This window comes from Chaetodon trifascialis, chromosome 8 (assembly GCF_039877785.1).
Source record: "Chaetodon trifascialis isolate fChaTrf1 chromosome 8, fChaTrf1.hap1, whole genome shotgun sequence".
NCBI classification, from domain to species: domain Eukaryota; kingdom Metazoa; phylum Chordata; class Actinopteri; order Chaetodontiformes; family Chaetodontidae; genus Chaetodon; species Chaetodon trifascialis.
Window position 1 is genome coordinate 13,940,193 of NC_092063.1, and position 27,898 is coordinate 13,968,090.

Sequence of the window (27,898 nt, forward strand, 5' to 3'; positions counted from 1 at the left end):
TGTTATGAAATGATTCCTGCCTTATGGTTTAGTGGCACTTAAAATTCAAAATAATGTACAGATTAATAAAGAATTTTCTGGATAAGACAATAAAATGAAAAAAGATAAAACCACAACATCATATGGGAGCGTACCGTTTTTTGGAGCAAGCTGTCCTCAAATTGGAGCTACACCTGTAAAAGACCAGGTCAAGAATTGTAGTTTTATGCTTCAAGCAGAAGCATAAAACCAGCTTTTCAATATGGCCGGCTGTTTATTATCACTCAGATTACAGACAGGTAGAGCTGAGAATCGTCTGAGGTCATCTGCCACTCAGGAGGTCGGCGGTTCGATCCCTGGCCTCGGCAGTCCACATCCTGAAGTATCCTTGAGCAAAGATACTGAGCCCCAAAACTCCCCCTGATACTGTGCTATTGGTGTGTGTCCTATGTATTTCACTTTGGACAAAAGCGTCTGCCAAATGACTTATTGTAACTGTAACTTCATTTCAGAACTTACCAGGATTGGTTTGCATTGCTGACCTTTTAACCCCTTTTGTCAACTTTTTAGTTCAGGGGATAACAATGTCAGAGGGTTCAGACTTGATGGACTATTGGATGGCTTGGTTTGCCTTGGCTTGAACATTTGTACAAACAAACATTTATGGTCTCTGCAGGCTGAATCCTGCTGACTGACCCTGTCCTCCTCTAGTGCAACCGTGAGGTTGCCATTTGTGGCTTTGAGTAAAATAGTGGGACTACTGCTTCATGGATTGCCATTAAATTTGGAGCAGATATTCATGTTCCCTCAGGATGAACTGCAATGACTGCAACAACAGTCGCCTGAAGCTCAATATCAGCAAAGCCACTGAGCTTGTGGTGAGTTACAATGCTTCAAATACTGATGTTGCTGCAAAGATGCTACAAGTGGTAAAACATGGATGCTTCACACACATCTTCAACACAGCAGCAAGATTTATACAGTCACCACAGTTTCAAGTTGGACACTCAAGACTAGTGTCACCAATATGGTCACAGTCTTGGCTTCTGAGTTATGGTGTTGAATAATGGTCGGAAAAGAACATTATGACGTCGCAGTGAAGTTGACCTTTGACCTTTTGGACATAAAATAGCATAACTCCATCATCTTATCCTATGAGACATTTCTGTGAAACTTTGTCGTAATTAGCGTATCAGTTCTTCAGCTATGTGTGTGGTCACAATGATCTTTGACCAGCAAAATCTTATCAGTTCATCCTTGAGTGGATGTTTGCCCCAAATTTGAAGACATTCCCTCAAGGCATTCCTGAGATAACGTGATAGATGGGCGTAGACGGACGTAAGTATGTTCGTATGTACATAGAGAGAGACGGATGACTCAAAAACATAATGCCTCCAGCGATTGTCAAGTTGAATATTCACATTTGTCTCATATTTCTAAATTCGTTCACATAATTAATGTGCCCACAGATAAAATAAGTCAAAACTTGAAACTGTAGTCTTTGTTGGAGTAATACAAGCCAGTTTTCTAAAACATAAATAGTTTCTGCTGCAGTGAAACTGATGAATAGCTCTAATGGCCATAGACACTGACAATAGATTAACATGATCATTGAGGGTTTTTATTCCAGCAGTTATCACAGTTATTGTAGCATGACCTGTTTATATGAATACAGATGAATTCTCAGTAACAATGAAATATTTGTAACACACGCACAAAATTCTTTCCATGCTACAGGCACTTGCTTGGTGTGCAAGGTCGATCTGTCAGTAAACAGTAATGCAAGCCTTCTAATTTTTAATGGCAAATAATCTTTCAAGTAGCCAAAAACAAACAATACCGATTTGATTACTCAGTCAGCAGTTGAAGAAGTTGTGTAAGATGTGTATGCAATCGGTGACAGTCTCTTAAATAGTTGAGCTTCATGGGCTGTGTGTTCATACCTTATTTGGGGCTGCCCTGCTGCTCAAGAGTTCACACAATCCATGTGTCACTGCCTGAGACTTGGGCAAAGATGAAGAGTGTGTGTCGGGTGCCAGGGTAGTTCAAAGAACAGCCATAAGAGAGAGATATAGAACAGAATTAGATAGTTTGAGATGGGAGGAAATCCAGGTAATGGAGACGAAGAGGAAAAAATGAAAGAAGAGAAAGAATGATGGAAGGAGGAGAGGTTTTGGGGAGGGGGTGGTGATCCTCCATAGCCAATGAAGAACAAGTAAGGAGGATTTCAGGGAGGGTGATGTGCTCAGTCCTGAAGTCACGTCTCACTGTTTCAGCACTCAGACAGAAGGGCAGGAGAAGACCTACCTCAAAGAGAAACACTTCCACACTGTGTAGACTGCTCATTGAGAAGGATGACGAAGAAGAGGACCGCTGCTGAAGAGGGCCCAAGAAAATCATCTGTCTAAGTTTCCTGGTGAAGCTTATATTGAGAGCACAAGGTGGATGTGTTTTCACCGGACTAAACCTGAGTTAGAGACACCTTCAGCCAACTCACCTGTGTCTGTATTGGAGGAGAAAGAGGGACAAGGAAGGAGAGAGCTCAGAGGCTCCCGTTGAAGCGCATGTTCCCAGGTCCAGACAGAAACATTCCCCCCTCTTCCAGGATCAATTATTCATATGCATGAGGTTTCCTGTGTGTCAGGGTAGAGCAAGGCGGGCTGCGGTGGCTCAGCTCCAAACTGTGGCACAGTGCGCTTTGAGACAAGCCGGAGGAGCAGAAAACAGGCGGAGGAGAGGGATAGAGGACCCACACAGAGAGAGAAAGATTGTGTAAGCGTTACAGATCAAAGGTCACGACAGCAGAGGAGAATTATTTGAGCTTTTGGTTGGCGTTGAAAAAGAATGAAGGCGCTGCAGAAGAATCAGGGACGCACTGACCAGATGTTGGGAGCCATGGCTGACGTGCTTACTTCTGTGGCCATGCCCAATCAACAGTGGGTGAGTTGTAGATCTGTTTGTGTATTTTCTGTCTGTTTATATGAAAGCGTAGTGCCATAGATTCAGCGGTAGACACATATGGAGGTATTTTTCAGGGCTTGCGGAACATGATGTCCAGCTTATCTCGGGCCCACATCATTACATGCCAAGTTTATTTTATGTCATCCCCAGAACTTTGTCATGAGCCTAAAATGGTCAAGCCAGACAAGCAGAGAGGGTGAGAGAGGGATGGTAGGATTGCTAGTCTCTGTTCAGTGCTTAGGAGGAATCTTGGATGTTTCAAGAGGAACAGGAAGCAGAGCAGTGGTGATTAAACCATCTGACCATAAACAAACTCATGCAGGTCTAACGCCTCACTGCAACCAGGCAGTTTCCTTCCTTCCTTCCCTTTATCGTCCTTTACTTCTATCTCTTTTTCACATATGAATGAAGAGATGCCTACATTAAAAAATCTGGTTTCCTGATGCAGTGTGTTTTCTTGTTGGTTGTGCAGCATTCTTAGATATAAACATGAATACTATTCTAATCACATATCTGTTTATAGATTCAATTGTAAATCCATATTAAACTTCACTGAACTGCAGTGTGTAGGCTTTGACACAACATCTGGAAACTGACTTTCTCTTTGAAACTCTGCCTCCTCTTTAAAAAATGATTATCTTCATAAATCATTTCCTCCCTGGCAGAGAGTGGTCAAAAACATAACAGTGATTATAATCTCCCTCCTTCCCTGCAGAGGACTGATAACTCTGCTTACCTCTATTAACCTCCACTCTGGTGCTGCTAAATAAAGATTAAAATCTGCTGTCTGTGAAGCAGTTCTTATCCAAGTTCTGTGGCAAAAGTTGGACCTTGACTCTTTCTATTGCATTCTTGCTCCATGTGTAATGGAGAAAAGGATGAAAAGGATGCAGGGAATAGTGGGGGGAAAAAACAGCCACTGGTATAATGTTTTGTGGTTATGTGACCGAAAGCACTCTGTACAATCTTACCATCACTTCCTCCTTGAGAGCAGGGCTCCACCGCTAACAAAGGCATTTCTGTGTGTAGCTCTCAGAGGGGGGTGAGGCGGACCTCCCATCAAGTGAGGAGGAAAAGGGGCCTGTGCAGGGCCAGTGGGAGCCAGAGGGGCTGGAGTGGGAGCAGCAGGCCACCGCCACAGAAAACCCAGAGTGGAGAGAACGAACAGGTAAGACCTGAAAGGGCTGCAATGAGCATGACAGATTATTTTGTGACCCTCAAACCCACAATGGTAGTCCAAACACTGGTCCTCGCCAAACCAGTCAGAGCTTAGAGACTCAACGAAACCTCCAGACTCAGCTTTGATTCTTTGTGCCAAATGTCTCAGATTTCTGTGACATCTAAAACAGCCTGCTCAGCCACTCAGTCACTTCCATGAAAAACTCCCTGCGACAATCTGCGTTGCTGCTCACATGTATACAGTGATGGCTTCTTGATTCATAGATAATCTTATATTTGCCACGTGAGCTGCTGCCTTTTAGTTTCAGCTCAGCCTGTTCATGCATGTTTGCCACATGTGAATGCAGGATAAAAAACGTCCCGGGTCCCATCTGCCATATCTGATGGTGGTCATTAGGCAGTAATAACCTCAGAGAAAGTATCAGATTGGAGTCACCTGAGTGCTGGTAGTTTACTCTTATTAAACTCCACCCTCTGTATCCCCTATTAGCACTGATAGCAGAAAATTGCCTTGCTGTAATGTACCATGCATAAGTACGTGAGAGAGGGAGAGAGTACTTGTGTGTATGTGTATACGCATGCAACACTTTCCAGATGGGGCAAGAAAACATGCTCAGCTGCCTCCCTTCCCTCTCTGCCTCAACACTGTTGGTTGTACTTATTCTGACTTTGCTGTGAAGGGGTTGCGTGCATTGCCATTTTCCTTGAGTGGAATGAAACAAAAGGAGCTTTGTAGCTGGATCTGGGTTTGGGTTAGAGGGAGTGTGTGTGTGTATTCATGGGGGTTTGGTTGGTGTGTACCATGTGGCAGGACCACTAACTGTTGTGCAGAACGGCACATGGCGTACATAAGAGGTGTGAGTGAGGCCAGAGGAAGCTGTCAGCGATGCTTATCTGTAATGGTCTGACTTGGAAGGAGTGTGCTGTTGAGGTTAATGCTGCCAAACATTATTTTAGCATACAGCTCATGGCTCAGAAAAGCAAAAAAAACAGCAAAGAAATGCATTATTCAAGGCCACGTGGAAAGGTGATGACCAAAAGGAAGACTGTTTATTACAGTTCCAGACAAGCTCCTTCACTCAATTGTTTTGTATAGCTCAATTTCCTCCGGATGCGAAATTGGATGGAAAATCAATGAAACACAAGGCAGAAAAAACATCTGAACCACAACAACAAGATACAGACAGTGTCGTACCCAGAGTGGGACCGGACAACAAGTAATTATGCCATCTCCACATTAATCAAACCATGACAAAATTCCCATTATGAAATATCATGCTTCATGCTTTTATTTTGTAAATGAACAAATATAATGTGAGCAGAATCTGATGAATCACATAATCATAAATACTTGAGTGTTCAGTTGTTTTTTTTTAAAAAAACCCCAGTTTTTCTACAGCAATGACTTTTCCACATGCCACTCAATTTTTAGTAAATATCATAATGTATCAATATCAATCACTGATAGCTATTGCATTGTTATTTTGTTTGCATCATCTTCCTGTAGTGCAGAAAGTGCAGTGCAGATATAAAACATAGTTCTCACAAAACCTTGAATTTGTACCCTTTGTGTTGACACAAACTGACATTGCTTCACTCATCTATCAGATACACTATTTACAAGAATCATGTTAACATACCATCAACATTACTGTCAACATAGAACTCAAAGACAAAACATCGAAAGGTCAATGATGTGGAAATTTTAATGGAAGAACTGCACTCTGTACAGTTAATATTTTCCTTGTGCCATCATGTTTTCTGCTTTAAACACTTCTAAAAAAAACCCTTTTTGCACGTGATGAATTTTGCTTCAGTCAGTCTTCAAACATGGAGAACAGGAGACATGTGATTACATTTTGCCATGGTTTGACTGGCAGAGGTCATAGTGTTGTTTCCATCTCTTGCTGTGTCAGTGGAAGAGAGGGGAAAAGAGGAGAGGCCCCAGCTTTCTTTAAAGACATGGTTCATGGGTCCATAGGAGCCATCTGTTATATATTAGAAACAAGATACCTGCTCGTGGCTTCTGAGGAATCACAGGACAGTGCCAACCTTTTTTTCCCCAATTCTTCCTATTGCTCAATTACTGTGCTCTTCATCCTGCTAATTGGTAGTCATTCTTAGTCCAGTTTGACTTCTCCAATCTTTATGTATCTCTTCTTTTATTCTCCCTCAAAGTGATATCTGCGTTTTAAACCTAGCTTCCACCATCACAGACCTGCTGATCATATATTTCTCTCAAATCTCAGCAGTTTTTCTCTCTGTCTCTCAGCTCCTCAGACCCTGAGCCATATAACAGCCATATTCATATGTTCACATTCCCCAGAAAATATGTGTACAGTGTCTGCAACCCTGATCAGTGGCTTTGTGTGTCAACACACTTGTCTTTTTCAAGGAAAAATACATGAAGCCACATCAACAGAAATACACACACATACACTGTTCATTTAAACACAATGCATGTCTCTGTTTAACTTTAAATGTGCGCGTTTGCAGCTGAATTGATTGCAATTTGTGGGAAGCATAACATTGTGTTAGACGTACAGAAAAAGTGATTTATTGAAACATAATATGAAGAACACTTACATAATCATCTCTGGACCACAAATTCTTCACAGTCAACGCACAAGAATAATTTTTTATTTCCCTCAATTTTCACCATTTTTCTACTAATAAATCCCTGAAATGATGAATGGATTCTCCATTTCAATTAAGAACTTAGAGAGAGCTTGGTAGAGAAAAAAAAAGTCTTTTCTGTCCTTCTTGATGAAAAAAGACACCCATAAAAACACAGTTATGTTCTGAAGGCCTATGTACCCAGTGTGGCACTCAGCACCTCACTGGAGTACAAATTAAATTACATCATTCATCATATTTTGAAGTGGATGTGAGGTAAACTATGTAGAAAATGCATGCCCTTGTCCATATTGGGTTTTGTGAGAGGCTGGGAGAGCGTGCCATCCAAGATGAAGTGCTGATCCCAGAGGACCCTGGGCCTGAACTGTGTGTGTGTGACCTTAAATGGGCAGAGATCAACCTCATATTGCATCATATTATGTTGCGAGGGCCAGAAATTATACAGCATTACCTCACACAGGTGGACGGTGTAATTCTGTGTACATGTGTTTATTTACAGGATTATAATATCTACCATATCATCTCTTGTAATGCAGAAGAGGTGCACTCTGTCAGATGACTTCATACATTCTGAATCAGAAAAGGTAATTAGCATAATTACCTACATTCTTGCAAATGTTTCCTATGTGTATGAAGGCCAATAAATTGCTAGACATAACCATGTCGTCATACAGTTGCTATAAATATTTGAAAAGTTCTTCCATCTACCAGCTGTGTTCCTGTATGATGTCAAGGTGGTTTGATATTCCGCATTTGTTTTGCAATGTACCGCTGATGCTGTTGTAAGCAATGGACAAAGAACAGTTCTGATTCTGTTATCTGTACCTTTGACCTAAGATTAGACTTTTCCTCTTGTCAAATAAATGCCAAATACTCAATCATGGATGTGGACTTTTTACCACATGCTGTTCAAGTTCCTAACTTTTGTCCACTTGGGGGCAGTGGAAACAAGTTGTGACCACAGCAATAACATGATTATAAGTTTATACGGTGAAGTAATTTGCTGTTGCTGACAGTTGCTTATTTACGCATCCAGCTGTTACTGTGCAACATTATTGTTCATTTTAGTCATGTTTGTGGCCACCAGGTGAATCTAAGTCCATTTGCTCTCATTTTAGCTCATTTTTTGGTCTCTACCAAATCTTTAGGGCAATACATGGGTTTTTAGCTGCTCAGTGCTCCACTGTGTTCTCCAGCTACTTGCTTATTTTCTCTTGGTGCTGAGCAGGTGGTGTTTTACTGCGAACAGGTGCCTGCTGTGGTCTAAAATGACACTGTGAGAGTGAATAAATGCAGTTAGGTTGAGGGACGGACAGTTAAATGATGAGCTGAGGTGAGCTGCAGAGGCTGGTCATAATTCTTCGCAGGTTTAACGCTAAGCTAAAAACATCTATTATAGATGTATTGAAGAATAGAATATCTTTCATCAGCAAAAACTTTTTCTGGTAAAATGACTGTGTGGTGAAAAAGCTGCAAAACCTGCAAAACCCTGACATGTGAATGTGTGTTTTTGTCTATTTTTGTAGACTTCAATTGTGAAAGTTAATGTTTTTGAGTGAAGTGGGTCAGGCAGGGCTAGCTGGAAGGCTTAGGTCAGGCAGGTCAGGCACCTCACGGGCCACTACTCCGCAGCACAGCTGGCCTTTAGACCGCAGACTGACCCGGAAGAAAAGAGCCAGATGGAGACACTGTGTTACATGCGCATGTGCACAAACATGTATCCACACACATGAATGTACTTATGTACAACAAAAACAGGAATACCAATTTACAGTTTTATTAGTTTGTATATTAGGATTAGCAGGATGACTCAGCCTGTATCTCAGTGTAGCAAAAACTCTTTAAATCTCTGTTTCCTACAGAAAGTCTCTTTCCCTTGACAGTAAAACTCCTGTTCTCAGTAATTATTAAACAAAAATAAATCAGCAGTGTGTCTCCGTGGGTGGTCCCTGGATTTGCTTTTGTTTAATTAACATTTTCTCCTTTGGGTGGCGTTTTAGCTCAGGCTTAAACCTTGAACACAGTCAGCAGCAATCCCAGTCCCTGTGCTCGCACACTGCTCTCTAGAGCAAGGTTCACAGACCAGTTCCAGAGAGACGAAGAGAGGGAGCGAGGCTATGGGGCAGGTAGAGGAAGAAAACTCTGACAAGCTCCCGTTGAAGTACTATCACTGTGGTTTGCTTAAAAAAGAAGCTGGATGGGGAAAGGCTGGTAAGGAGAAAGTGTTTGTGTGAATGTGTGTGTACAAAGTGTGTCTCTGGGTGTGTGCTCATAATTGTGGGTGGTACGAGTGGATGTTTTGAGAAACAAGTCTGCGTGGGTGGTGTGTCTCCCTTCTGTGCAGTGCAGCGCTCCTGCTGCCTAAGAACTGCGCTGTATGGTGAGGTACAGTGAGAAATACGGCACCAGTGGTGAAGTGTGCGCACACACACAGGCACACACACTCGAATGCACAGTGCAACACACCTGTCTGCCTCCCTGGTGTATGCTAGCAGTATAATTCTCTGCAGACCAGAAGGACAGAAGAGAACAAGTTAGTTACTCTATGACTTCTGCTCCACGATGGGACCTCAGCCAACTCCAAAAACCTCCCCCTCACACCGACTTGTCCAGAATGCCAGTTTGCCTTAATTGGCGCTCAGCTGAGAGATGAGGAGAGGAAGAAGGAGAGAGAGGAGCTAAGGGATAAAAAGCTAGGGAGAGGGGGGAAGGAAAAAGAAATCTAAGTGAGCATATTTTGGCAGGATTTCAGCTGGCTGATGGGGTGAGGAGAGGCTAATGTCAGTGGGGGGTTGGGGAACACACTGTGAATAAGCAACTGCATATTTGCTGAACTGAGATTTGCTGTTGCTCTTAGAATGCATTCTTATGGCATATGAATTCTGTGTTTTTGACTGTAGCTTAAATGTGCATATCTTATACTGTACATTGCGAATAAGTCTACTCCAGCATGGGTGTATTGTGTTCATAATAACTGTTTACCAAGATTGTCGCTACAGCACAATGCTAGGAAACTGTGCGTATTTCATGAGCTGATTTGCATTCATAAATCATACTCAAGATTATGCTCTGAACACGCCTCCTAAACGTGATTGACTGTCTCTTACACAGAGTGGAAAGACGATATATTCTCCCTGTTTGGCTGCCTTGGCTTAGACAAAAACACAAATGACAAGCCTTTAAATCCAGCTAGGAGTGAATGTACTTGTATAGAGTTTCTTCATCCTCCATCGCTGTAGTCATCCATGTCTCGTTCTCCACATCTGTACAAGCATACGTGCAGATGAATCATCTTTAGTTTGTGTGTCTCGTGTGGGAGAGGGATGGAACGAGGGAGCGGGGGAGAGAGATAAAAGGAGGGAGATGAATGGGTGTTAATGCATGCCTCACCTAACATCCCCCCACTCCCCCCTCCAAGCCAGGAGAGGAACATTTTTTTCACTTTTCTGTTAACATTCAGGGCTGTGTTCATGTCTCATGGGCCAGTTTCACTGTTCATTTATTCAAAGGTTTCATTCCATACTGTGAGGGTGATACTGTAGGTGTTGACCATCAGGGCTAATATACAGAAATCAGCATTCAATATACCAACTACATGTCAGATTTGCCCACTCTGTGTATTATAATAATGTCAGTTTGTTCCTCAGTGACATACTTCATGTTTCAAACATTTGTAATGCTATCATTAGAAAAGAAAATGACCATCAATGAAAGTAGAGTAAAATAGTTCCCTGCTTTGAAGCAGCCCTGCCAAGTGAGTGAACCAAGCAATCAACCTTTTGCAACAAGTGCAAATGCCCCCTACTGGGTGCTTTGTAGAAACACACTCTGGCATCCTCTTAACATAAGAGCATACAAAAAAGATTCCCCTGCATTCATTTCATGAATTGTGAATGCATCTCCAGAGCAATGTATTCTTCATTATCCCTCCTTTGTGCAGTCTATGTTTGTGCAGAGTGATGGCGCAGGCAGCGTTCGCTCAATTTGCAATGCTTTGCCCTCGGATTCTTGTCTTGATGTCTTTCGTTTTCATCTCATTTCTGTTAAACCTGCTGTTCTGCTGTCAAATCCATTGTTTCTCAACCCGCTTTGAATGGTGCTCCCAAGCTTCGACGGCATTTGGCAGCCATACCAGCATCAGACGAGTGGAGACATTCAGCAGCGCTGTTCAATATTCCTCTGGTGAATTGCCCCTTCAATCACAGTCGCTTAAAGCATCCATTATAAACCGAGAAGGGGAGAGATGGAGGGAGGCCGGGAGGGGGAGGTGGGAGGATTGTGATCTATCTGCACAGAGTGTTGCATGTGGCAAACCAGCGTGCTGCCTGAACCTGAGAATAGATGATGTGTCTGTCACTGTGGAGTGTCCCCGTCTACTGAAGAACTTTCTTCTCTTACATATTCCTTCTTTAGTTTGCTCTGCATCTTTGTGAGTGAGAGGGAAGAAACAGAGAAATGGTAAGAGAGTAAAGTCTAATGCAGCTTGTGTGGGTAATGGGTGAGGCAGCCAGGCCTCTCTGTTTGCTGTGACTGTCACCTGCAGACAGCAGAAACATCCTGACAGCAGTCTGCCACCACCCTGTCACTGTGGAGAGGTGGATCCTGGAGAGACAGCCCTGTCAACCATTGAAGCACCTCGGGGATGTGCGTGCTTGCGTCTATGCATGCTTGTTGGTTCAGTGCCGGCTGATACTTGGCCGTCTCTCGTTGCCGTCGGTGCCCTCGTAGAGGAGAGTGGGCGCTGTCATGCCACTTGTCTCTGTTGCAGTAATCAGGTGGGGATTTCCACACACTCGGATAGTAGCTTGAGTGAAAGGAGAATGGCGCAATGAGTACTACACAAGTGAGATGAGATCTCATACTGAGTCACAAGCTCAGTTGCTTCAGGCCTAAGAAATGCTGTTTATTGGTCAGAAAATAGTTGGTTGGCCTCAGAACAGCCAGTATTTCATAATAATGTTATCATCAATGTTTTTCATTTTCCTGCCTCTGTGGGTTACCTTGTGAGCTGTTGCCTTGGATAAACCTGCTATACTTTATGATTTACTCTGTAAGGAAGGCTGATGAGTCATAACTTGGTGTTTGACTTTGATCAGCTGCTGTAAAGAACACATCAAATTATGGTACATTATGCTTCGTGTGTATTGATATGTTGGCATTTACAGCTTCCAGGCTCATCTGAAAAAAAAAAGAAACAAACAAACGTAATCATAACCATAACCATTATGACTAAAAGCTTTATGAAGACTGGTAGATACTGTGTGTGTGTGTGTGTGTGTGTGTGTGTGTGTGTGTGTGTGTGTGTGTGTGTGTGTGTGTTGGCGGGCACGGATACAGTGCTGTGTTTCATCTTGCGACTCACAACCCCTCCATAGGATATGCACATTCTTTTCCAGTACAAGACACAAATGCTTATGTATGCACTGTCTGATAATCTGAACGCAAATGCACACACATGCCGCATCACACAAATGCATTATTTTCCATAATGAATTAACAGTAGCTATCCCAATAAAGGAACTGATGAGTAAAATGTTTTTGGAAATATGCCACTTCCATTAGTAATGGGTTTAGAGAATATTTGTATAGACATCATGAAGTACTGATAATTTTCAGGTATATATGTTGCTTGATTAGCCAGACACAGACATTACCCTATTCTTATTCTATGTCTACATTATTTTTAATTACATTTCCAGAAAATGTACTGTGTCATGATCCATCCATTCATTTTCTATACCACCTATCCCTGGAGCCTATCCCAGCTTCAACGGGCGAGAGGCGGGATACACCCTGGAGCGGTCGCCAGCCGATTGTAGGGCAACATGCAAAGACAGACAACCATTCACACTCACACTCACACCTAGGGGCAATTTAGAGTCACCAATCAACGTAACGAGCATGTTTTTGGTCTGTGGGAGGAAGCCGGAGTGCCCATGCACGGGAAGAACATGCAAGCTTCACACAGATGCAAGCTTCCTTGCCCGGGGATCGAACCGGCAACCGGCAACTTTCTTGCTGTGAGGCACGCGCACTACCTGCTTGCGCCACCGTGCCGCCCACTGTGTCATGATACATATTAATATTGCAATACAAAATTACATAGCACGATTGGTGATTTTATCTATATCCCTTACTCCGTCACCGTCCATCACTCATTCAAAGGATCAATATCAGTTTCATCTTAGTTTATCTCAAAGACTTACTGAGCTGTTAGACTGACCCAGTATGTGCTACAATGCATTGCCAGACTAAATGACTTGTGTTACACACACCCACCAAAAATGCCAACATGCCATCATTGTGAAATTTGAGACCGCGAGCTCTCTTCATGGAAACACAAAGGAAAGCTCTCTATGCTGGAACCCAGAAGTCAGTACTGGAGCTGTCCCAGTCAGGAAAGCCCACTGTGATCTATGACGAGAACACGCACTCTTAAAGTGCCAGAAAGTGAAACACACTTACAGATGGCAATGATGACACTGTTACTGGAAAACACATGACACCTTCAGCCCAACATGGTCTCTCTTCTGTAAATAGCATTATGTATCATTACAGACCTGGGTGTTACTATTTCCAGGGTCAGCTCTCAGCGTGGCATTTCACCTGCTCCTGAGTTGGATAGACAGCAGACCGAGCGAGCAAACAGAAGGGAGTGGAGGAAGAAACAGCTGAGAGGAGAGAAACAGAGGACAGGAAGAGAGGAAATTGGGGGAGTGGGAACCTTATCCTGGAATAGCCAGCAACTAGAGCTGCAGACTCCACCCTTCTCACCCCTCCCCTTACTCTCTCTCTCTCTTTCTCTTTCTCACTCCCCCTCGCTATCTCTCTCTCTCTCTCTCTCTCTCTCCCTCTCCGAAGCAGTCTCCCAGTGTGTCATTTGACCAGGCAGTTCACAGAGGCAGAGAGCTCAGCACCAAAAAGAAAACAGAGGAAAAACAGAGAGACAGAGGGAAGGCGGCACGTTCAACATAACGATAAGCTTGCTGGAATGTTTCCTTGGCTGTTTATCACCAGCTGAAAGCCCCTGTGAGTGTGGATTTCTTCTTGGCTGCTGCTCTTTTACGTGGACTCTTCTCCCCTCTTCTTGGTCTGGATGTGTGGGCTTTGAGTCTGTCTGTGGTCAACTGAGGAGGAAGGATCAACTGACACCTTTTTGGGGATTTACATTTTGAGGAGTAAACCCCTTCTTGTGTGAGGGGGAGAGAGGGAGGGTTGAGAGAGACAGAGAGAAGGAGAGGGGTGGGGAGGAAGAGAGAGAGATGCCCACCTCTGCTCATGGTTCAACAGCATGAAAGGGGGCCACCATCACCACCGCCACCACCGAGGCTGTGGCTGCCAACACTTGTTCCGTAAAGTCCTAGCCAAGTGTGGCTGCTGTTATGCCCGAGTCAGAGGTCAGTGTCACACACTTACACACACACATCACGTGCAGGAAATGGTGATTTTCATTGAGTTTGTCAGTTTCTTCGCCCTGAGGTTGGTGCTGTAGTTTAAAACTGCTTTTGAGAGTCTGTGTTTGTTTTGTTACTTGCATTTGTGTATTTTTGTTAATCGTATAAGAACTGAGGCAACAACCCCCCCTCCTTATTTAGTACCTCTCGCTTGTTCTTCTTCTCCTCCACATTTTCTCAGATGTCCACCCACCTCTCCCTTATCTCTCCTTCCATTCCTGCGAGCGTATGCTAATGGTTTAAGTGTAAGCCTCAATCCTCTCGCCTGCTCTCTCCCACCTCGAGCTAAAGCAACAGATGTGTGTCACACACACATCCGAGTGGGCGCAGAAAAAAAGTCCTTGCTCTAGATGACTCCACAGTGAGGAACAGGAAAGAGGACACGCAACGCACGTTCTTCCATTAAAAATATAGAAAGGAAGAAAGTGTGTGTGTGTGCATGTGTGTGTGAAAGATTTGGAAAGGGTCATCATCATGATGAGTGTGTGTCAGTCAGGTACGTGCAGCACGTGGATGGATGAAACTGACTGATCCACTCACATTCTTCTATCCCAAACAGCGAGAGCTGAACAAAGTAGCAGTAATCTCCCCCTCCTCTCTTTCTCCCTCTCTTTCCGTTTGTCTCTGAGTGTCTCTCTCCCTCCAACTCTTCTGTTTTTGTTGTAATGAAGTGCAGCAGGAATTGCAGTGCTCCATTAGAACAGTGTGGTTGAGTAGAAGCAGCGGGTGGCACGATATGTAATAACAACAAGGCTGGCGAGTGTGCACAGTCATCCACAGGCCGACTTTCAGAGCAAAACTCAGGACTTCACTGTAACATCAAGCTGAGAGCCTGGAAAACCAGAGCTCAAACCTCTCTCTCTCTTTGGGTCTTACTGTCAGTCAGTTGCTTTCCACTCTGTTCCTGTCCTGTGCACACATGTGACCTCTGTCACTGTGGATTGGAGGCAAAGTTAAAACAACAATGGTGTCTTATGGCTCTATATGAGTTAACACCACAGTGCCATGCTGTGTGTTTTTTCCCTTTTACAAGCCTACATCAAAGGGATACACAGTGGACCTACCCGCTGAGGCTCTGTACATGGGGGGGGCCTCATGAAATACGCTTTCATATTACTAGACCGCGTTGTTGGATACATACTTCAAATTCCTTCAGTTTAATCTCTTATGTAATGGATATTCTCCTTTTCCATAGCCTGCAGCTCCCCTCTACACCTCGGCCATGTTATCATAGCAAATACGTGCACGCTTAGGTCATAACGTATTAACATGTGGTGGATTGAAAGAACGAAACATTTCAGGCTATTAAAAGAAATCTCAATAAACATACAGTGAACGCATTATTCCAACAATCTCAAAGTCTTGGATTTCTTTGAACAGCCTGTAGTGAATCAAGAGGCTGTTTTAGGTCCAAGACGAGTTGTTTGATGTTTTACAGTAAGAAGCAGAAAACCTCTTGATCTCACTTTACAATCTGAGCAGAAGAAAAATGAATGCTGTGCCCCCTTTGGGGAAGCCACATTATAAAGCTACAGTAGTCTCTTAGAGCAGCTTAACTATTCATGTGAAGCCGTATGCTCTATAAAACCACTCGCAGAGTATGTGAGGTACATTTCTATGTTGCTGCCTTGGATTTGGTCCCACTCGCATGTTGAGGAGCTCCCATACAGTCCTCTCCAATCAATTATAAAACAGTTTCTATAATTAACATCAGGAAAAGCATCAGCTGTGATGGACTTTTTTTTAATAGCACTTCCTGTTTCTCTCCTTTTTATATCATATCTCTTTACAGCTCTGTCCCCTCTCTGACATTTTATGTGATACGTTTGACTTTTCAAACTCATTTTCTGCGCTCTGGAAGTTGTCCAATGGGAGCACGAGCTAAACTGACACTCAGGACTCCACCGCTTCTGTTGTGGTATTTACAGGAAAAACACTGAACAATGCAGGTCTGAGTTCAGCAGCCAACGTCCTCAGCACTTCTGGCAGCCTCAAGACAATATTCTTACAGGTCAAGCATGTCACAGTGTCAAATTATGTTTGACTGGAGAACAAGTATTTCCTTTTTTTTTTAAGAAATGCCAGCTGAAGCCATGACTTCTTTCTCTAAGCTGACATAATCAGGGTCAAAATACAACGTGAATGCTTGGTGTGAGCTGCCAGATTTCCAACATGACTGTGATACAAACAGCCAACAAAGAATTTCCTCTTTTCGTCTCAGTGACAGGCTGTCTGCATCTACACTATTCACAGATTCTAAAAAAGCCACTCCGCTGACACAAGAGGAAATTATAGTGCACTGCATGATTCATTCCCTACTTAAGTGTAATAACACTTACTTGCAAGCTGGATGATGACACACAGTGCAGTTTGCCATTATGTCACACCATATGTGTGCCCGACGTATGCCCTCATTCACACTCCCCCTCAGACCAACACGCTCACATGAAGCAATCAGTGAATAAACTTGAAATTTCAGCTGCTGTCACTCAGACTAAATGCCCAAGATGGTCATCAGTCGTGCTTCTAACCAGTTCACTTTAATGCAGAAAGGGCACTGCAGTGCGCCAGAAAAACAGGCGAATCAGTGGCTTTTGCTGACCTCCAACCCATTTTTTTTCCTCTTCTTAATCAATGCATAATGAAGCAGGAACACGAGCCGTGAAGTCCTCAGCGAAGCATGATAATGCGCAAATGCGTGTAGATGTGTTGTTTGTTGCTGCACAGTGTGTGTTGCAGGTTTATTACAGGACTCACAAGCACCAGAAGGCATGAAAAATCGAGTAACAGGAAATAAATGACACTATATGAACCAGAGTGCAGGGGGAGGGGAGAGGTGGGATCATTGATCGGGGCAGTGCTCCACATGATGGAGAAGCTCAGAGAGTTGGACAGGTGGAGAGATGGATATAATGAAAGAGAATAGTGTGTCTGATGTCAGCGCTGCTCTGCATGGCACATTAGCAGACTGGCTGCCAGTGGGCCTTCAGCGAGGGCTGCTTCCCAGGAAATAATGTCGACAAACCATTTAAAAATAGATGGTGTGCCATTGTTTTATATTGCCTCCATAGAGCCAGAGGCAGGAAATACAACCTGTGGATCAGGTCACATCTGGAGGGTTGCGTTTTGGGAAATATCTTTAATGTGTGAGAGAGAGGTGGAATAAAGTGAGCTCAGCACTGAGTAAATGTGTGTGTTCACTCCTTTTGAGGATCAAATAGCAGCTTTCAAACAAAGGAAGGAATTCACAGAAAAAGTCTGTACAGACTCCCTGTGAGGACACTGACAAGGTTTTTCTTATACATATATGGTAACGTTAAGCATGATATATGTGCCACTGCATTGTAGGCCGACACAATCATTTCTACATTACGTCGTTACTGCAGCACAGCCTCCCACACACCTAGTGGTATTTGGGATGCACCCTGAGGTAAATCTGACACACATAAAAGCTGCCAGAGAGACAGAGGAAACAAAGGAAAGATAAGGATGGGATCATGGAGGTAAGAACACACTTAAAGCAGGCACACAGTGAGCCCATATGGAAATGGATATATGTTGAGTATAAACCTCTTTTTTCCAAATTTGCTTCAGGTTTTCATTCAACTGGCTCTTCAGAATGCATCTGAAAATGCCTTTAAGGCTTTGTGAAAATATACACAGTATTTAATGTCTAAATACGATCTAAGGGTCATAGAAAATATGTTTAAAATGTGTTTTCAAAATATAAGATAGGATCAGATGATGCACTTCTGAAATACATGTGAAAGATATGAAGGAAGAACAAATACATGAATATATTTCAGAGAGCGAGATTGGAAATGCATGACAATAATACAGCATTGATCAAAACATACAACTCTGATTCCAAAAAAGTTGAGATGCTGTGGAAAATATAAATAAAACAGAATGCAATAATTTGCACATTTCCTACAGGTTGCAGAGTCCATTCAGAAATACTCTTTATACAATCGTGATGCTATCAGCTGTTACCAATGAAGCTGTTTATCTGTGGAAAGTTCCAGACGTGTTTTTTTGAGCGCTCTACAACTTTCCCAGCCTTTTTTTGCTGCTCCTGTCCCAACTTGATTGAAACCTGTTGCTGGCATCAAATTCAGAATAAGCATATATTTACAAAAAATAAGTCAATTAAAGTTGATTTAAATATTTTGTCTTGCCCTGTTTTCGGTTGCGTTTATGCCGAAAAGGATTACGACATAATCACATTCTGCTTTATTTATGTTTAACACAGCATCCCAGTGTTTTTGGAATCAGGGGTTGTACAAAGCTCCCAACATTTTGTATTTAAAAAAACAAATGTGTGTCAAATATATTTCTTTCCATGTGGGAGGGTTTCCTGGGGAATAATAATGATAATAAGGGGAAATAAAAAGCTGCAGAGTTATAGGTTTATGCTCTACAAAAAAGCTCTCAGCCTCTTCTCTCTCTCTCTCTCTCTCTCTCTCTCTCTCTCTCTCTCTCTCTCTCTCTCTCACACACACACACACACACACACACACATAGGTATCCTCAGTAATTTGGTGTGTGTTTTTCTCCACATGTCTCTGACCTGCTCCGTTCCCCCCATTGAGGCACTAAGTAGCTTTGGCTGTGCCTGGGAGTTGTGGCTGGTTTAGGCTACAGCCGTACCAGCGGCATAGCGACTAAAACAACTTCTCCATCTGTGGACCCAAAATATCCATCTCTTCCTCCATAACCATCTCTTTCTCTCTACTCCTTTTACGTTCTCTCATATCATTCTCTTCCTTTATGGTCCTCTAAAGAGGGAGAAAGGCTACGTGCTGCCTTGTGCGTGCGTTGTGCATCTATATGTGTTCCCTGTGCAGCTGTGAGTGTGTTTATGTGTGAGTGTTGACTCATGCATGCAGTGAGTTAGGACAAGGATTCCCCCCAGCAATCACACACACACACACACACACACACACACACACACACACACACACACACACACACACACACACACACACACACACACACACGCACACACACACAGATTTACATGGTTGAATGTCAGGGAGAGGGGGAGAACAGACACACACATGGAAACACATATAAAAAGATAGAACTAAAACAAATACTACATAGACAAACGCGCATACATAGTATAGAGTTCATTATCACCGCTCAGCTTAAGCTTGGAGAGGATGCTGCATTTGGTCATATTTGTGTGTGTGTGTGTGTGTGTGTGTGTGTGTGTGTGTGTGTGTACTACTCACAATGTAGGGACATAAATCTGTTTACAGAGTCACATTGTGGGGACTCGCCAGGGATAAAATGCAGGTTCCCATAATGTAAATTATTACATTTTAGGGTGAAGACTTGGGTTAAGGTTAGGTTAGGTTAAGGTTAAGCTTAAGGTTAAGGTTAAGGTTAAGGTTAAGGTTAAGGTTAAGGTTAAGGTTAGGGTAAGGGTTAAGGTTAGGTAAGTAGTGGTTTTGGTTATGCTTAGTGTCAGTCTCCAGGGAATTAATGTAAGTCTATGTAATGTCCCCAAAGTGATGAAAACCTAACGTGTGTGTGTGTGTGTGTGTGTGTGTGTGTGTGTGTGTGTGTGTGTGTGTGTGTGTGTGTGTGTGTGTGTACGCAGTTAATCTCACATGCAACTGGACCCATCAGCGTAATATTTTTTTGTGCACATCTATAATTGAAGGACCTCTGGTGGTTGCAGTGACTGTATTGCCTGCTGCCTCCTCTCTCCAGCTAACCGGCTGGTCGGGTGATCAGCAGCTGCTTCAGTTTTTTTCCACTGGGGCAACACGGCGTACGTTGGCACATTCTTTTGTCTCCTTTTGTTGGCTTTTTCTCTTGGAAACTAACGCTTTACATCGCAGAACCCAGACAGCCTCCAGACACACTTGACGGAGATCTTTACTCGGCTGAGGGCTCTCTTCTAGTTATACCTGCATCATTGGCAACATACTGCACAATTATTACTGAGCTACACAAACACTGCATGTACAAGTCACGGTCACAACAGAAACATCTGCAGTATATGCTACATCTGTGAAATTAATTAATTGTTTGGTCTGAAATGTCACAAAACAGTGAAAAACGGCCATCACAGTTTCTTGGAGCTCAAAGTGACGTCAACAAAATGCTTGTTTTTGACAAACAGTTCAAAACCTAAAGCTATTGAAGTTACTGTCACGTAACACAAAACAGGTTTACTGATCATCAAAACACTAAGCAATCATGCCTGTCAGTCAGCTAAGCAGTTAAACAACTAATGGTCTCAGCTGTACATTAATTTGCAAAACTTTGTAAAGTGTTCCTGTTATTTTGTCCATGTATTTCTTTTCTTTTTACAATCTTCAGCTTCAACAAATGGCTCATTTGCTGCAGTTTCCACACTGATTTTTGTTGTCCTCGTCCTCAGACTAGTCAGAGAGCGTGATGAGTAAAAGCCCCTGGGGGTGGTCGGGTTCAGTGTCTTACTCAAGGGCACTTCAGCAGTGTTCGTGTTTACAGATGCAGCAGCTCGATCCCCAGGTTTCCCTCTGCTAATCTGTGACCCCAAGACCCGTGAATAATTCTGATAACAAGCCGAGAGGACTCGACAGAGAGCAGCCACACCAGCAAACGTGAGGGAAATTTGCAGTGACAGCACAATGTGCCTTTTTATGTCTCAGATGGAGAAGCGTCTTTGTCATCAGCTTATAAGGCAGACTCCAGACATTATGGAAAAAGCAGCAAAAATAGCTGAAATCGAAGGTATGTTGTTGGACTGCTGCGGTCCAGCCTTGCATTTGGCAGTCTGAGATATTTTTAAACTTTGCACCGCAGTCCACCCTCCACCTCGTCATCTCCTCCGTGCTCTCCCACCCAACCCCCTGTCTCGTCTCTGCTGTGCAACTGATCTCCTCCATATTGTTTCTCTCTCACACATGCAAAAGAGAAAAGGACAGAGAGAGAGAGAGAGAGAGAGAGAGAGAGACAGAGAGAGAGAGAGAGACAGAGAGAGAGCAATGGAGTGAAAGAAAGAACGAGGAGGCTTGTAACAACCCAGTGCTCCCAGTTTCCCAGCTGGAAGAAGAAATCATCTGAATATTTTGGGCTGAATCTTGCATGATTGGTCGGCCTGGAATGTGAACACCAAGTGGAGCATTAAGATCATTCCTGGGGCATTCTCCTTTCCTCTCCCTCCTCGTCCTCTCTCCCGGCTCTCTCTCTGTCAGACTGGTCGGCATACAGCCAGTCAGACGGCTATTAATTATGTCTTCTCCCCTTCTCACTATTTTCACCATCTCCCTTTTTCACAGTTCATTATCCTTTCCCTTTCGCTCGGCTAAATGGCCTTCCCCTGACATATTTCCAGAGCTCCCCTGCACTTCTCCTCCTCTTTCTCCCACTCTCTTTCCCTCACTTCTCCCTCTTCCACGGGGCTCTGTTTGTAAACGTGCAGAGGAGAAGAATGAGGGAACAAATTATGAAACACAGGAGTGCATTCCATACCTTGTTTAGAAAGAATTCTCCTACAGCGCAGAGCGGGAGAGGAGCCACTTCCCCCTGTGAGTCTACCCCCACTTTCAGTCCATATGGGTCTTTTTACGTCGGCAGTCTTTAGGAGTGTGTATGACATTCGTTCTCAGCACACTGAAACTCGGTTACTTCCCTTACGGTGTTTCAATCAGTCATTCTTCACACCTCTATCTAGACTATGGAAAAAAGACGTGTTTGCCTTCTACTCAGAACATCTTTTCATCCAGCAGGATTGGAGCATGCTTACTGTAAGTCTCAGCAACAGGTTGAGTGCAACTATTACTTCAGTGTCCCCTCAGGCTGACAGGGAAGAGAAGTGCTCTGATTGTGGCTCCCTTCCTCTGCAGCTCTCCCCAGAGGATACTTGATAGAGGCCTCGCTGAGAAACTTTCCATAACAGTGCACAAAGCAAAGCAAACAATGGAAAGTGACAATATTGAAAGCGATGTGGTGTTGTGTTGAAGAAGTGGGACTGAGCTTTGACTAAGATTCAGATGAGCTGAGCGTGCACACTCTGTTCACTGACCATGAGAGCCTTTTGAACCTGGGAAAGGTTGCCTTAATCAAATCTGTTCAAATTGTGGATATAAAAGCTCATCCAGTTAGTTATTGGCATATATTAAAGACAGCCCTAAACCTTTTGGTTACCCTATAAAACATCAGTATGTGGAGTATTTCTCTTCTGTTGACTTCTGACCTGAATTCTGCCTCTTGTTTGTCTCTTTCTGTACAAGTTCATTCTTCTTAACAGTGTCTTTTTATTTTGTGTAACTAAATCGTGAAATTAATTCTGGGTAAATTGCAACTTTTCAGTAAACTTAGCTGACCTCGCTTGTTGACTCCAGCAGACAATATGTGTCCAGTGGAGGAATCCAAGAAGTTTTTACTGGGAAATTCACATTTCCAAGATGCCCCTGCAGTCTTGAGTAAACCTTTTCTCCTGTCTTTGCCTGCTCCACAGCATTGTTAGCAAACCAAAATTGAGCTGTTTTCCTCTTTTTTGTTAGCAGACCACACTGATTGCCAGTTGTCAGCAAGCAGCATTGATTGTTGCCACAGACACACAGCTCTTCGTTCAGAGAATGGCTACTGTGGCCAATGCTTCAGGTTTAAAATCACTTTTTGTGGCCTGTGGTTGAGATAACAGGCATTCTGTGTCACAGCCATGTAGCAGCAAAACTAAGACAACTAGAGCTTTAATGATTTTAGAGTTAAAAAAGTTAGGAATGCTGCCCCCAGGCCATATCAGAATGAAGAGTTTCTGTGGTAACACAAAGCAGAAGAAAACAAAGCAGTTCAGAGAGCAATGAGGACAGAAACAGTTTTAGAGACTCCAGTGAGCCCTGGAAATATTTAGACTTTTCTATTCTTTGCTTCACTTGTTCAATCACTGTTCAGTCCGTGGACTTAGACCATGGATTTGCAGGTGGACCTGAGCACCAGGTCTTCCTCTAACACTCGAATGGATTTTGCGTATTCATAAGACACCCTCTTAACAGCCAGATGGAGAGCTCTTGCTATAAATACAGGATTTGATCTGAAACAGACAAAAGCTGACAGGTGCACGTGGTTTTTCTTGAATTTGGAATTAGCTTTTCAAAGGCATCCTTTGTGCACTCAGCATTGTTTTACAAATGACCATAAGACATAAAACCATTTAATGGTGCCTTGCTGTATGAATACTGATGCAAATTATTACAGTTTGCATGTGTGTGTGTGTGTGTGTGTGTGTGTGTGTGCGTGTGTGTGTGTGTGTGTTGCCTCAGACAGGCTCGTGCACATTCTTTATTCTTTGAAAGCCTGTTGGCCTCCACAAAGTGTCCGCTAGCCTTCCTGGGGTCCAAACAAAAATAAACTAGAAAACAGACAATAACCCAAAATCACAGCATCCTTAAGAGCAGAAAATGCAGTGTCAGAAGATAAATGAAATGATGCTACACATGATAGAATAAATAGCAACAACCTATAATGAAATCAAAATTAGCACTAACGCACAGCACCAAAAAATAAACAATGATAAGACAGATGAAAAAAGATACCAGAACAGCACTAACAGAGATCTATGTGAGATTCATCAGATTATTTTTTTGTGATATTTTGAAGAAAATCTAACGTGTGTTTGTGTAACATGAGCTCGTGTGTGTGCCCACATGTGTAAGTTGATTTTCGTGTCTTGCTGATGGCTAATCTTTTGTGCGGCTGTCACTTAGTCTCTCCCCTTCTGGGTTTAGTTGCTATGGCAATTAGAGTGGGAGAGGGCCATGGAAAGGAATGAGAATATGTGTCTGGTAAGACCATCAAGACTGAGTGAGAATAACCGCAGCACATTTACACCCGCAGGTGAACGCAGTGTGCCAGATCAGCATGAGAGCTACACTTCATGTTCCTCTCCATTCTGCGGTTTTGGCACCTTTTATGCTTTGGCCAAGTAAGCAGTCACGCTAAACACATGATTGTATGTGATGCCATTGGCTGTTAGAAAAATTCTACCCACAATTCACATCTGACTCGTTTAGATATATACAGTAGGTTTGGCTACTTGCAGTTCAGAGATGTGACCTTGCATACAGCCAGCATGAAAAACATCAACAGCCCAGAGCCGAGAGGACCAGAGCTGTCAGGCAGACTGGGGCCAGGAGGAGAGGCTCCACATCCCCACAGCCCAGCAGGCACCACAGCCCTGTCTCCAGCTCTCCTTGCAGGCCTCCTGACTGGCACTACCACAGCTGCCATATGGAATCACAATCGCTTTTAATTTGCACTGTGTTTTAGTGTGTGTGTGTGTGTGTGTGTGTGTGTGTGTGTGTGTGTGTGTGTGTGTGTGTGCCAAGGTAATCATAGTGATGATCAACAGTACTCAGTGCGTGTGAGAGTGCGTGTTGGCTGCCAGCTGCTAAAGAGGCTGACGTGGTAGTGTTGATCATCACTATGATTATCTGGGCACACACACACACACACACACACACACACACACACACACACACACACACTAAATCAGAGTGCCACGTAGACGCTGCAAGGTCGTGTAACTGCTTTGACGTCCCACATTTGGTCTACCAAATGCTGTGAAGTGTTTCTCAAAGGGCCCATACAGTATGAGGCATTTTTTTAAAACAATAATCAACAAATAAACTATGATGCATGTAATTGTGATCCTCCAGCAACTTGAATTTGGACAACCTAGTTTACCAGAGGAATTTTGAAAAAGCATAGGAGCAGCGCACTGACGATGTCAGAAGGCTGTGATTGGTTGATTACAATGTTGGTCCAAGAACGAAGTGTGGGATGTTGATCCAGGAGCATGTCCTGCTTGACTAAATCATGTTGTGTGTATACTTCCTCCATCGCTGCCAATTAGTGAGTGAAGTACGGTTCAGTATCTGTCATCCGTTGTCCAGCCTACTTAACAGAACATCTGTCCAAGCAAATTAATTCATACGTCTCTGTGGGATCACAAAATAAATATGCTGCTTCTGAAAGAAAACAGAAGAATGAACACCTGTGTGTGATTTTCTCATCACCTTATACTTTGGCAGCGTAACATATCCAGATTCATGCTGACCTTTTAATGGTTCCTCTTTGTTCCTGATCATGAGAACTCTGTTTCGACTACGAAAACATTTGTTCTGTACAGTTAAATAAAGAGATCAGACTTGAAAAAAAAAAAAAAAGTTCAACCCAATTTTTCAGACTTCATACTAATTCTATGTTTGTGTTAAAGACACTAAGAACACTGACGTGAGTCTAAATAGTTTCTCACTTTGACTTAATGTCATGCTGACAAGAGCTGATTTTGTGCTTCTCACAACTCCGTCATGATCAATAATATTTGCTCCAGGCACAGCATGGGAAAAATTGAGGTTACAATTGGTGATGTCAATAGGTAGACATCATTTTGACACACAGTTACAGAGGAGTGGGGGTCTGCGTAGGAGGGGGGGGATTAAGGGGGCATGCCACTGATTCTACACATAAAGATCGGTTTGCTTGTCACTGTTCAACCTGTGAGCACAGCTGTATGATGTCCTCTGTGGCTCTGAATATATGGAAGCAAATTCTGGCCATAAAGAAATGGATGTCATAAGGAAGTGAACACCTAATTTTGACTGAATAGTTTCTGTTGAAATTTAAATACCACTGAATTTATAGCACTGAAGTATTGGACTTTGAAAAGTCTGCAGCCGGTATACAGAAGTATTAAGTATTCTTCCATTACTTGCGTCAGTATGAAGGGAACCTTCCAAGTCTGAAAAAATCTCAGACTGGGCTTCTTTAACAGAAAATTTCCAAATTTAGTTACAAGCCTTGGATGTGGAGTTTTTATGTAGGATCAGCTGTTTTTAGAGCTTAATCCATCCTTGACGCTAAAAATCAAGATATTTCTGCTGCTTTCTTTTGACCATTGTTGATAATTCTTTCAATGAAAATAAATAAGGAATAAATCACAATTACTATCTCTGTCTGTTCTTCTGTTGATCCCACGAACATCCATTTGTTCATGTCAGTGTGAGTTTGAAATGTACCACACTGGAACGTTAATCCCATGCATTTGACATGCAGTGTGTGTTCAGTTCCCCATAGCTTACATTAAAGGAAATAAAGGCAGATGTTGCCAGAAACTTGGCAAATCTCTTTCTCTTCTGAATGGCTCTGGAGGAATGTCTGGAGTTTTCAGTCCCACAAACCACAAACATGGTTCCAGGAGCCTGCAGCAGCAGCAGCTGAGATAAAGACAGTCTGCAGTGAGATCGCCCCTGCCTATTTCTGCTGATGCATCCTTTTTCGGCAAAATAACATCCAAACCTCAGTTGAGATTGAGGGCGCAGTGTCTCAACAGGAAGCAGACAACCATGGCCACTTGAAATGCATTGCTATCATCACGTCGACCTGATTTTGACAGTCAATGGCACTAGTGGTGGTTTAGGTCCGTCTATCACTTTGGGCTGTTTCATAAGCCCTCATCAGGAGAAGTGTCTGAATCACTCTACCACATTGTTCCGCAGACAATAGGATTAATGCCAGCATCATCTACTCGGGTCTGTTTTCCTGTAACTGACATTACTTTGGTGCTTTATGCTGATGAAAAATGCGCCACAGAGCCTGGCTGAGAGTGCTGATGTCAGGAGAGCGGTCCTGATGGCTTGTTTGTGTGTGTGTGTGTGTGTGTGTGTGACTTGACTGTGTCTACCACGTATTTCCTTCTGTGCTCCTGGAATCACAGCAGTGTGTGTGCATGTGTGTCTGCACAAACTAGGTCAGTAAGAGGACAGGAAATCTCTGTTCAAATGTCTGTCTGACAGCAATGTGTCTCTCCAAAGGTTATTGCATGCTGATACACTCACATATGACACACACAGCGATGACCACAGCTGTGCTATATTGCATACATGTCCATGTTTCTGTGCACAAGATTAGGAATTAGCAGGCGTCCTGCTTTTATGCTCTCAAGTATATTTAATAGGCAGCTGCTGCACTAATCACCTTCCTTCCCTTCTTCCTCTTCAGTATCTCCTCCTCTACTCTCATTCAAGGTTTTAGCTTCAGCCTGTCTGGCATTTGTGCCACTTACTGCTTACCTAAACCATGAATAATCCTATCACTCCATCTCTTAGTCTCTCCCTCTTTCTGATGCTCATTAAAATATACATTCATATTCACCGCTTAATCATTTTAGAGGATTTCTAAATTTGTGAGCTCAGTTCTGTCAAAATCACCACGAGAGAAGAGCGTAAAACAGAGATGTTTCAAGTACTTTTTCCTTTGCTCCTGTGTCACTGTCTTCTCTGCCAGTTGGTCTTGCATGTCGAGCTTGTGCTCGTCTCAGCAGCTTTGGGCCAGAGCAGGGCATTGCATCAGAGGAGGGAGCTGTGTGTCCTGATCCCAGGGCAGGGCCAAGCCAAAGTCTTAAAAACACTGCACTGCAGGGAGAGGGTACAAGAGCAAAAGAGGGTAGCGGAGTAAAACAGGGGTGGGGAACAAGCTGTAAGGGGGAAAGAGTCAAGATGAAGTGGAGGGGAGGGGGGAGGACAGGAGAACAAGAGAACAGCCAAGTGCCAGGATTTATTAATCAGAAGTGGCACAAACAAAATACACATAAACCAGCCTGGGGCAAACAGCATGAAATGTAATGGGAAAAAGTAAAAGTGAAAGGAGACAGAAAATCAAGAGATTCAAAAGGTCCAAAAATG

At 43.2% G+C, this 27,898-nt stretch overlaps 1 protein-coding gene across 3 annotated transcripts in view; it reads left to right on the forward strand.

Moving 5' to 3' along the window:
- Positions 1–2,747: 2,747 nt before the first annotated feature.
- arhgef25a (Rho guanine nucleotide exchange factor (GEF) 25a) overlaps positions 2,748–27,898 on the forward strand; it is a 44,442-nt gene continuing 19,291 nt past the window's right edge. For 2 of the 3 annotated variants that reach the window (XM_070969171.1, XM_070969172.1), the window contains exons 1-2: positions 2,748–2,919; positions 3,970–4,108. In XM_070969171.1, coding sequence (XP_070825272.1) covers positions 2,824–2,919; positions 3,970–4,108 — 235 coding nt within the window. In that variant the 5' untranslated portion in view covers positions 2,748–2,823. Of the gene's footprint in view, positions 2,920–3,969; positions 4,109–13,634; positions 14,154–27,898 lie in introns of those variants that run through there. The other variant, XM_070969173.1, reaches the window with a different exon arrangement.